The 12,133-nt window shown below is 36.6% G+C and overlaps 1 protein-coding gene across 3 annotated transcripts in view; it reads left to right on the plus strand.

Annotated features, from left to right (window-relative positions):
* The window catches only part of ZFPM2 (zinc finger protein, FOG family member 2), a 467,130-nt gene that overhangs the window by 108,814 nt on the left and 346,183 nt on the right, over window positions 1-12,133 (plus strand). For all 3 annotated transcript variants that reach the window (XM_023248130.2, XM_045049546.1, XM_045049547.1), the window contains one exon: window positions 11,963-12,064. In XM_023248130.2, the coding sequence (XP_023103898.2) occupies window positions 11,963-12,064 (102 nt within the window). The remainder of the gene's footprint in view (window positions 1-11,962; window positions 12,065-12,133) is intronic.

Raw genomic sequence — 12,133 nt, forward strand, 5'->3', positions numbered from 1 at the left:
AATACAGAGTGATACTGAAGGAAATGGACAAGGAAAATAGCCTGTATCCTAAGGAAAACCCAACTTAGAGAAGAATGATGTTTTCTCTTTAATATTGGCAGTTGTGCAGAAGAACCTCTGAAGCAGCCGTAAAAACTCTGGTCACTAAAAAAAGGAAGGAGTTTTGAAAATTTACATAAAATGTGAATCTTGTCTTTACACTTAACATTGCCAGAGCAATATTAGATATATTAATTTACCAATTTCGTGTATTTGGCAATTGTTTAGCTACTTTTATATCAAATGATACGTCCAGGATAGTTCAATGCAGCGCAGTGGAGCTTTAGAACTCCTCACTTGCATAGACTCCTTCCAAGACCTTGCACCTAATTTTCTAATTATGGCTTTGTATTCCTCTTTTATGGAGGGCCTCCCAAACTGTGTAAGCTTTAGGCTTCAGAAAGCCTGAGTCAACCCCCATTAGTACCTTTGGTCAATATGAGTGAGCTCAGAGGAGATAGCAATGATCCAGCATGAAGTGTGGTTTCAAATTCATCATTTTTTAGAAAACCTTGAGTAAGGTTCCCAAAATGTCTTGGTATTTAGATATCTGAATTCCAAATCTGTTATCATTATGGGATAAGTCACCCTGTGCCTAAAGAGACCACAGACACTCATGAAAGTGCTGTGTTAAAAATTAGAGCAGAAGGGGGGAAAATTCTCCCACACTTCTAAAAATCTGGATGATGCTGTGGATACTATCTATGTTTTTCCTGCGTTATCACCAGCAGCCAAGGACCTCTTGCTGGCCCTGAGGGAGGAGGTGGTGTGGGGAGACCTTGTGGTAAAAAGAGTCTGAATGGGTATTGTGATAGCATACGTGGGACTCTCTCTCCACTGGCGGTAGAAGCTAGATTTGGATCTGAGTTGGAATGAGGCTGATGTGACCTAGAATATTTTTTTTTCCTTTTTATTGCACAGATATGCAAACTTAATCAGGATTAGATTCAACTAGAAGGATAGGTTCCTGGAAGCTGCCACAAAACTCTCCTATTTCTATTCTCTTGTCCTGAACTTAGTCTTATGAGTGGTCCACCTCACTAAAAGGGAGGCTGGCAAATGTGGTCTTTATGATCAGGCGGCACCATGCCCAGCTCTAAATTCTGTTACTATGAAGCGTTTTCAGCTTATGCAAAGGGCATAGATTTTATATGCCTTTACTTGATTATTGGGTTAATGACTCAAAGCATTATGCAGTCAGTTCACTCAATATGCATACTTCATCCAGTTTGATAAATATTTATTGAACATGTGCTATACCAGACATTGTGGGGCATGCTGTGGATACCATGTAAGTAAACACAGGGAAGCCTCTGGCTATTCTGGAATTTACATGATAGTGGGGAGGCAGCCATTACTAAAATAATCACACAAGTGGTACAGGGTGGTTTGACATAGTGACGAAGGTCAGAGAAAGTATCCTTTAAGGATATGATACTTGAGCTGGCATCTAATGCTGAATAGGCATTAATTAGATAAAAAGAGGTAGTAATGTTTCAGATAGATGGAACAGCATATGGTTGGCAAGAGCCTGATGAACATGCAAAGAGGGCGATGGAGATTGTTGTGTGAGTTGACCCTGGAGAAATAGGTGTGGGCCAGAGAGATGACAGTGACCCTAAGGTGAAGGATAGGAAATGACGAGAAGGAGCATAAAATAGGAAGACAGATATCTTGAAAGCTGAAGCATTAAATGCAAATCCGAGCTTCCCATAAGCCATAGTAGAGAGAGAAAATGGGGGTAAGGTGTAATTTCAATTGGCAAGCAGTAGAAAAGTAGGGTTTATCTGCAGAAATAACTGTTATCCCCTAGTTTTGAGCTCTGAGAGTCATTTGTCATTAGGTATCTGAACTAGTGTTGGATAAAGGGCCTTCAGATACAGACTGAAGCTGTTGGTTGCTGTCCCAGAATATTCATTCTCCGCTGTATGTGTGGCTTGAATAAAGTCTGTTTGTAATTAGTAAATTATATTGTAGTAATGGAACACTATGGTAATGAGTAATTGCTTATGAATCATATTCTTAAATGGATTATGAGGCCTCTTTGGAAAAATCATTTTGTTAAAGAGGAAGGAATAAACAATAAGGTTCTACGGAAAGCAGTGTTCAGACATCATCTTAAACTGGCTTGGTCTTTCTGTGTAGATCGGGCTGGCTTGTTAAAGAGACCATTTCAGAGACTGTGAGATTTGGCTTTACTTTGTATTGTTGTTGATGGTGATGATTTCCTAAAATGAATGCTGGGTTTGAATCTTGAAGACCGAAGCCAGCAGACTGAAGGGATGACGGTTTCTTGATAATACAACAGATCTATAAAAGATAAATTACAGTTGAGAGTATCCTCACTTACAGATTATCACGCATTACTTTCTTCTTTGGAGCAAGAAGTGCCTTAACTGTGTAAGGATCCTCTTGTTTGTTTTTTTATTTAAAAAAAAATTTAATGTTTATTTTTGAGAGACATAGCATGAATGGGGGAGGAGCAGACAGAGAGGGAGACACGGAATCCGAAGCAGGCTCCAGTCTCTGAGCTGTCAGCACAGCCCGACATGGGGCTCGAACCCATGAACCGTGAGATCATGGCCTGAGCTGAAGTCGGACGCTTCAGCACCCACGTGCTGCTTTTCTGAATGGAATATAATAGTTCAGTGAGGGTTTTTTTGGGGGGCAGGGGTGGGGTAGGTAGGGAGAAAGGGAAGAGACAATAAGGAAAAATAGTTACATACAAGCTTTGAGATACACATTTTAGAAAAATCTTTTTAAAGTAGTTTTTTTTTTAATTCTCCCACACTTGGCTTACATATTGATTTTTTTCAAGTGTCCATAGAGAAAAGTAATAAGAAGCAGAAATTTTTGAATGATATACTGCTGAGAATTTGCCTTATTTTATCACATGTGGATATTTCCCTTATGCACCAGATCTTTAGTGAACTTAAACTTTGTGAAAAGCTCTTTTCACATGGGAGATGATATTCAAATGTGGGGTAAGTGTTTAAGACTGTAGAAATAATTTATAAATCACTGTCCTTTATTCCTGAGTTATTAACACTGTGACTTTTATGTAATATAGCTACCATAAACATCAGTGTGTTGAATAATTTCCTCTTACTGGCTGTGATAGAATGCCACAAATTATGGTGGTCACCCGTTAACCATAGAGAGGAGTTTCTTCTCCAGGTAGCAGACTTAGCTCTGGACGGCTGTCACCACTGTCATCCACAATTGTCTGAAATCCAGAAATCCAGTGTCTGAAAATTCATAATCAGATAAATGTGGACTCTGTTCTATTGACGTGTTTAATTGCTCATGTTCTGGAATATGATAAAAGGTTATTGCCAAAACAGTGACATATTAAGGAGATCGCATGCATTTTTAAAAATAACTGTCCACTGAATATAACTATCCAGAATATGGCAAAACCCTACATTTTCTTATACACTTATAGCACATCTAAGGGAGACTTAAGTCAGACACCATTATAGAGGTCCATAGAGTAATGGACCTTTTCTTATCAAATGGTTGAAATGTTTAGGTATCTTCTTAGGTATTGGCAAAAAGGGATAATAATTGTACATTTTTATTTTTGTATCTGGCGACATAACCATATCTATAATTTTGACAATGCAGTGTTAATTTAACATGATGCTTTTGTTTGATGAATCTATAACCAAACAGTTGTTTTAAGCCCAACAATATCGTGAGGCTATTAGGCAAAGCAAACCAGAACTGAATCGTAAACTTAAATGTCCTCGCCCTTCAATACAAAGCTGTAGTTTTCTGTTTTTGACTGTTACAGTCCTTTAACCAAAGCTATCTTGTCTGATGATAAAACCATAAGTGTATGAAGCTCACACATTTTTCATCTCTTTTATGACCTTATCTTTCATGAGCGGCTTCTGTGAAGGTATCCTAACTATAGGAAGCACCTGGAAAACATATGTGATATCTATTCTCTGATAAGCAGTGTGAACAAGAAAGTAGATCTGTCACTTCTGAACTGTTCATTGTTAAAAAATACTTTGATGATTTAGCTGATTGCGAAATACATTATAGGGATGACTAACAGCTACAGTAACACTCTTAGTCAAGAAAGTTCAATAGTTTTATTGTACAAGAATTTCTATAAGAGGTTAATATTGATAGGAACTACATGGATTAAAGGAGCAGGGTTGAGGAGGGCTGTTTTCTTGTATGACTGCTGGCAAACACTGCTGCTATTTGTGCTGAAAAAGTGGCTTTCTCAGTATGTGGCAAATCTTTAATTTATACAGGAATGTCTAACTTTGGGTGAAAAGGTGTTTATGGTTTTGAAATTATTTTTGCCTAGCAAGGAGAGCTGCTGCTTTGACCACCTTGCCAACAATACCTAATATGGAATTTGAAGATTCTGTTTCATGTGTTCGAAAGACTGTATTCTGGTGCATTTCCCCGAGTCATTTGCGCTGTGTATTATATTGCTCAATAACACCTTCAATTTCCCCCTATAGGGCTCTCATTGATTCTGAAAACTAGACTAAGGAAAATGGAAGGGCCCACAAAATATGTATGATATCTTTTAAAAGAGCAACAAAAGAGTTTAATCTTGCAATGGAAAACCATTAACTCCATAGCCATAATTTTAGAAATATTATAGATTTTGTTACCGCTTGACATTTATTCTGTTTCATCTTTTTATGAATTGGTCTCTGGATATATATAGTGGTTATTCCATTAAGTGTGTTTGTGCTTTGCTAAAAATACACTGAAATTTCTATTTAAAAGTATGTGAATAAAGAATTTAGCAAGTAAATGAATGGATGTCAAATGCATTCCTAGCTCTTTCTGCAATTCTCTTCCTAGCATCCTTTTCTGTCTTCTTGTCCTTTTCCTACCAACAAAGCTTTTGAAGCAGTATCTTAACAAACTTGTCATTATTATCTTGGCTATTAATTATTCATGCCATTTTTCATAAGCTACTTAGAGTACTGATTTCAAACATATAAGAATCAAAAATAGAAGTAAATAAAAAACAATGGTCAATAAAGTCATTTCCATTCAAATCACAAAGAAGCTGGGGTTGGATTAGTATCAAAATAAAGTTCTGTGTATAAATTTTCCATGAGAATAAATATATTGAAAGGGAAAGAAACAAGTCCCTATTGTGAAGGGAAAAAATAGTGTTTTCTTAAAAGTAATTCAGAGATTTCATATTCGATTAAATTGTTTTTTAATCATTTCATTTTTCATTAGTAAAAAGATTAAAAATGAATTAGATAAAAACATTACCATAAAAATGAGAGTTAGTTTCCTGAGATAAACTCAGAAGATGAAGGGTCTAAAAGTTGACAAATGTGACATATTTTAGTTATTAAATAGAAATAATGTGCTGAAGGCAATTAATTAGCAAATGTAATGATACTGCAGTAGGTTAGGGTAAAAAGAATGAAACCAAGATCTAATTTTATAACTCGTCAGCGAGTAATGGTAATTGATTAAGCATCTATGTGTAGTTGATTTTACTGAGTTCCAAGTCCAACAGTATACCTTCAGAAAGATAATGCTTCTAAATATTATATCCATTAAATCTTTCATTTTAATATGTAAGCATAGTGAAGGAACAAGGCCTATTATATATGGAGAGGAGAAGCAGCTATCTTTGTTGCTTGATCATCAATAGAGATTCACTGTAATATCCTAATAGGTTTGGAGTATGGTCGCTGGAGTCAGAGTGACTTGGGGTCAGTTCTTGGATGTTCCACTTGCTAGCACTATGCCTGGGCATCTTCTCACATATCTGCCTCTTGGCTTACTCTTCTGAAATATAGGGATAACATTGCATGGCAGGGCTGATGTGATGTTCACAAAACATTTAACTAGTGCTGAGGGGTGGGTGGTCAAGAAATGTTAGCCATGTTTAGGTTTAATATAGAACCCAAGCGTGCAGACCTGTTCTCTGCCTTTATTCATCTTTATGTGCAGATATGGAGATGAATAAAAATTTAATTCCAGCCCCTTTTGTTTTCTGCACCCATGTGTGTCACTTCATATGACAGTCTTATGTTTTTGGTCATCTTTTCCTTTTTCGCATTTTTTTCTTTAAGAAACATGATTAAATAACTGATCAAGGGCTTTAAACTAGTCTCCTGTCCTGATTTTATTTTTCTTAATGTGATATATATTGCACATTTACCCAGTTTTAAAATAGCTTAAAACAGTTGCAAAATGTAATTTCTTTTGAGCTGTTAATTGTATACAATCAACTATCTTTACAGTGTTTCCTTAACTAAATACTCTGCAATATTTATTTTCAGTAGTTCTAATTATATGTGCTGCATAATGAAACAAATTAGAGCAAATTGTTCCATGAATCAGGATTATCAATACTGAGTATTGCTCCAGATGTTGGTGCAAGTTGAAATCTAAGCTCAATAGTTCCAATCTGGCAGTTAAGTGACACTTAATGAAAGTATTTTATTATATGAAATTACTAGTTCAATCAAGCCTCTAATAGGCTAAATTATATTTTTTTCATTTTGAGTGATTTACCAAATTTCTGTGTGCATCAAGGTCTACTGAGATTTGTAGTCATCCTGCTATTTTTTCCCAAGATATTAGATGAGAATGATCCTGGGTAAATTTAGCCTATACTGAATGAACGAAATGACTTCATGCATTCAACCATCATACTGTAATAGCAGTTCTCAAATTATTTCTCTTAGCATCTTAAAACTTTGTACGGATTCTACTCTCACATCATTGAAATGTGGTCAGTTTCACCACCATTTTTCCTGCACAGCAACTTAATTACTGTAATGTTTTCTATATGGAATTCTTTGGGGAGATGACTTTCATTTTTAATCTGAGAAATGGTTTTCAGTTATGGAGCCTCAGGGCATGAAACCTACAGAATTCAGTTTTATGTAAGGTAACGCCTCCAGAATTTCAGAAATGTTATTGGCTCTTTCCTCCAGGAACCTTCTACTGCACCAAGTCTGGGTTAGGTGTCATGCCTGTGTGCTCCTGTCACGTCTTGGACTGCTCTCACTAAAGCATTTGCCACACAAGATTGCAATTAGTGATTTGTCTCTGTCCTAGTCTGAAGTTATATGAGAAGCGGAACCATCTTTGTTTTATATTCTTAGTGCTCAGCACAGTGCCTGGGACTCCAAATTTATTTTAATATATTAATAAAGAATGGTTTATTTCATCTCTCTTCAATAAAGATAAACATTTACAGATTCAGGGGAATTCTTTTAGCTTCTGATTTTCATGATTATTGTGATTCCTCCACAATGTAGTCTTCGAAACATCCCTTTTTCCCACTATACTTCTCATTATTTTTCCTTCCAAATATGTAATTTACCTAATAAAATATTTCAAAGTAGACTTAACTATAGTCTCACAAAAGTTTTTGGGCAAGAATGTCTGAGACATGAGTCAGATTGTGGTTATAGCACAAGTAAGGGGGGGGGGCCCAAAGACCAGATGTCTGAGAAAAAAAACATGTTCATGGAAACTCAATAAATATATGTTGGTTACTGTATTTGTGTCACATGATCATATCAACCCCCTACTTAAATATTTCATTGACTTCAATGTGAAGAACTCCAGAATTAATTATACTAGGTTCTCCATTGGTCAATGTCATTTTACGCTTCTGGTCTCTGAATTTATGTATCTTATGTGTTTTCATTTGGAATTATTCATGGACTACCCTGATTATGGTTTTTTATCAGTGGTTACTTCTCTTATGCATATTACCTGACTCCTTTACTAGATTATATGGTCCTTTAGGGAAAGTATATATCTCATTGTATCTTCAGAAATGTGCACTATAAATGTTCACAATTGAGTAACTTTGCATGGCATCACGAGTTTCCAACAATTTAAACGTAATAGCAAAATTCAGAAAGATTTACTCCTTTGTGTGGCCCTCAAGATGATATAGTTAATATCTGCATATAGAACTTAATTTATCCAAATGGTTCTACCCAGAATTCTACTATCTGAGCCCTTGGATGTGTAATTTTTTTTGGGGGGGGGGATATGTAATTTTTAACAGCATGTCCCATGCTTGCTTGGGTATGTCTTGCTCTGGGATTATTCAGCTATTCCAGGTATGCATGGTTCTCTACTCGACTGGTGGGGGTGGAGTATAGGAGAGGCAAGAAAGGATATTTTGGAAAGAATGCTAGACAGGCAGTTAGAAGACTCAAATTTAATTCCTAACCTTGTATAAACTGCTGTTTGTGGTGGCCTTTATGATGCCTCTTCATGCTCCCCTATAATCCTGCTTCTTACTTGTTGAGGAAAGAATATCTACTAAAAGCTGCTTCCATCAGTCACCCCTGTGATGACTGGGAAACACTTAATTGGTCCAGCATGTGAAGGTTTGGGAGGGGTGACTGATGCAGAAATAAATATAGTGGCTCTAAGATCATACATAAGTTACCCTATCTGTGCATCGATTTCATAATCAGTAAATTTCTCTAATTTGGGTCAGATCATCTCCAGAGTCCTCCCCCCACCCCCGACCTTGCTCAGATTTCCTTGTTTCAAGATTCATAAGACATGAGAAAAGTGCTTAGAAGAAACAGACACCGTTTAAAGTTATAGGTTGCATTCTTTACTCTTCCTTTGTAAATTCCCCTGTGTCATTCCCCTGAATTAAACCTCCACTCAGTCTGTGGGCTCCAGTGTCCGTGAAAAATAAAGTGTTGTAAAGGTCATATTTCCCCCAATTGGGTCTGGTATCCTGGAGGTACCAGAAGATTAAGGTGCTACATGGATTATTGTATTAAGTAGCATTGAATCATTTGGTGAGAAGGTTTTCAAGCTTTTTGTATTCTTTGTGGATCAGTGAAAATGTTTCATCTTCATATTACTGTGACTTAAATAACTTGTTACTCTTCCTTTCTATCGCAGGGAAATGAGACCAGAGGCTCAGAGTCTAAATAAACACAATATCTAGAAGTTAGTAATGTTACCTTTATTTTTATTGTATTTATGTTCATTATTACCTTCTATTAGGAGCATCTAATCCTGATTTTTCTTTTATAGCAGTGATAAGAAAATTTTCATTAAAAAATATGTTTGTATGTTATAAAAAGTGAGTCTGCTTTTTTTAAGTTTTTATTTAAATTCTAATTTGTTAACATATAATGTAATAATTAGTTTCAGGAGTAGAAATTAGTGATTCATTACTTAACATATAACACCCAGTGCTCAATAAGTGACTCTGTTTAAAGAAAGCTTACTACGCATGACTGGACAAAAAACTATGAACATAATTACCTAAGGAGGTTCGGAAGAAATTGAGTACTTCAGTAAGGGTCCCAGAAGGAAACTGATAACTTGGCCAGTGGGTTTTGCTAAAGAGAGTTTGGTGAAGAGACAGTGTACAAGGTATGGAGACGGTTAAGGAAACCAAACCAACAAGGGATGGGGAGCACCGATGGCTGGCAACAGTGAGAAGCTGTTAGCTCTCCTGATCTGAAGAGTCATGGGAACTGATAGTGCTGCGGGAGTGCGGGAGAAGCATATGAGCCGCTTAAGAGTGCCCACGTACAACACAGCCATTGCTCCCACCTGGAGACCCTAAAAAAGATGGGGTTGGAGGACATGTATCTGTCTTCTCTCTTCCTGCCCCCTGGTTCTCTCATCTTGTAAGTGCCTCCCATTGATTGAACCCGCCCAGGAATAAGAGAACAAAGCAGCCCCAGTGATGGGGTCCACAGAATTCTGCCTCATGGGGCACAAAGTACAAAGTAGGGCATAGAGGGAAGAGAGTCAATTGAGGCCATCAGGAAGGGGCAAGCCGAGAATAACTAGCTCATGGAAAGTATCAGGGTTTTCTGCCAGAGCTAATACTTAATGAGTCCAGTTATGCCAGTCTGCTACCTGCACAGCTTTAGTTCAATACTCACATATATGTGGGCATACTTTTCAAAGTACTTAACAACTGGTACAACTTGGGCTCTGACTGATCAGAGCAGATGCCATAAACCTCTTGCTGAATAGACGTAAACCCCTAGTCTCTGGATTAGGGGAGATAGGAGGGGGCACACTAGACAGGGGCTGGGGCAGGGAGGGTTGGGCTGAGGGGCACTTGGTTCAGGGTTCACAGCATTTGGAAATATTAAAAGGCTGTACAGCCTACTTGTCTATGCAGGCTGAGAACCATCCCTCTTTGCGTCTGAGAAGTGAGAGCAGAACTCTTCCACTGATCTTGTAAGATAATTGGTTGATGTGTCCATGTTCTTCTATGTGACCTGTAAAAAGGAGCACAGATTAAAAGTCTTATCTTACTCCTGAGTCCTTGTACCTTTCTTGTGGCACTTGGACCTTGTCTTGCACTCTCATTATTTGTGAACTTACTCTCTTAAATGGGTTTTATGCTCCTTCCAAAAAAGTATTGTATTTTTCCATATATATCCTGCTATATCTACTACAGTTCCTTAAACATGGTAAATGCTCAGTATCTATTATTTTATGGAAATAATTCCCTTGCTATTCATTGTAGTCATCCTGAAAAGAAGAGAGAACTCAACTTTCAAAGATCCTTCAATTCCAAACATGGGTTTGGCGGTGTGGGGGTATCTTTTTTATTCTTTGTCACCCACCAGAGCCAATGATCCTGTGCTATGGAAATGGTGACAACAGAGTTGTCACTGGGTTTCTGCATTCTCTCTACCTTTATTCCGCTTTTTAAAAATGATTCATTTTGTGAAGCTATATATGGAAATGAAATACAAAATTTATGGAGTTTAACATTCAAAACTCATCAACATCACATTAATGTCTTTGCAATAAGAATCGCTTCCTGAAAATTTTGTTATTTCTGTGTTACTTTTAAGATGTTAAGAATCCAATGTATTTTTTGTTATAATCATATAAAAACTTAAGTATTATTATAGATTTGGACAACTATGTGGAAAATACTTCAGAGAAAGCCTAGATGGGCAAGCAATTTAATTTAAAATTTTTAGCATTATTAGATTCAACATTTAATTGCCATGTTTTTGGTATCCATTTTGGAACAAATTTGGTATGACATCGCATTTTCTTGTTATTTGGTTTTCTGATCTCTATTACCATTTATAGTAGGTATATTTTGCAATATTTTTGTGTGTACCATGTTACCATGGATTACTTTCCTATAAAGGAGTTGCTTTATTACTTAAAGTGAAGGTTCTTATAAATTAGACCTCTTGATATGCACTTGCCTTGTTAACATATGTTCTTTGCCATAACTATACTCTCGCTCAAAAAATATAACATTTTTTTTTCTTACGTGGAAATGAAAACATGAAACTGTGTGAACTCGCTTCACTTCTCAAGTATAGCTTTATAGTTTCTTGCATTGTGAAGACTTGAGTCACTGGCTCATCTCATATGCTAATTATTTATGGCCTTTTTATACCCATTTAAAAAATAGGTTTTAGCAAGCTAAAAGCTGGGGGGGGGGAGGGGGGACGGAATCTTCAAAATAATCTAAATTCGGCCCCAAACCTAAATATGTCTTACCCTAAGCCAGTTAATTGCTTTGTTTTTGTTTTGCTGCATCTTGCCTTTATAAAAATTATTATTTGGAAATACAAGAGTTAAGGTTTTCCATATTAAAAGTGGTAATTACACACTGCTTTTTTAATTTTATTCTTATATAAAATATTAATAACACCGAATTTTTTACAGAAATGTTTTTGTTTATAGCAGTTAACTTTATTTATGTATTCATGTATTGATGACTAATGCTGATTTTCTTTACTATAAATCCACAGTAGATATCAAAATGATTAATCATGGTCATTTTCTCTGCATAATGACAAATATATGTAACCAACATATGCTTAGACATACTCTAAGGGCATCCCTTTACCGGATCTGAATGTCAAATAGAGAGCTTTAACTATTTCCCCTTTTCTCTCTGTGTTGGTGTTTTCAGGTGATGATGAAGGAGTCCAGGAGACGGCAGAATCAGATGGGGACACACAGTCAGAAAAGCCAGGCCAGCCTGGAGTTGAGACAGATGATTGGGATGGACCAGGTAGGACAGAAAATTTAAAATTCAACCGGTTGTTGCTACTATCAGGAATTCACTTTTTTCCTCTTAAAT

The sequence above is a fragment of the Felis catus genome, chromosome F2, assembly GCF_018350175.1.
Source record: "Felis catus isolate Fca126 chromosome F2, F.catus_Fca126_mat1.0, whole genome shotgun sequence".
NCBI classification, from domain to species: Eukaryota; Metazoa; Chordata; class Mammalia; order Carnivora; family Felidae; genus Felis; species Felis catus.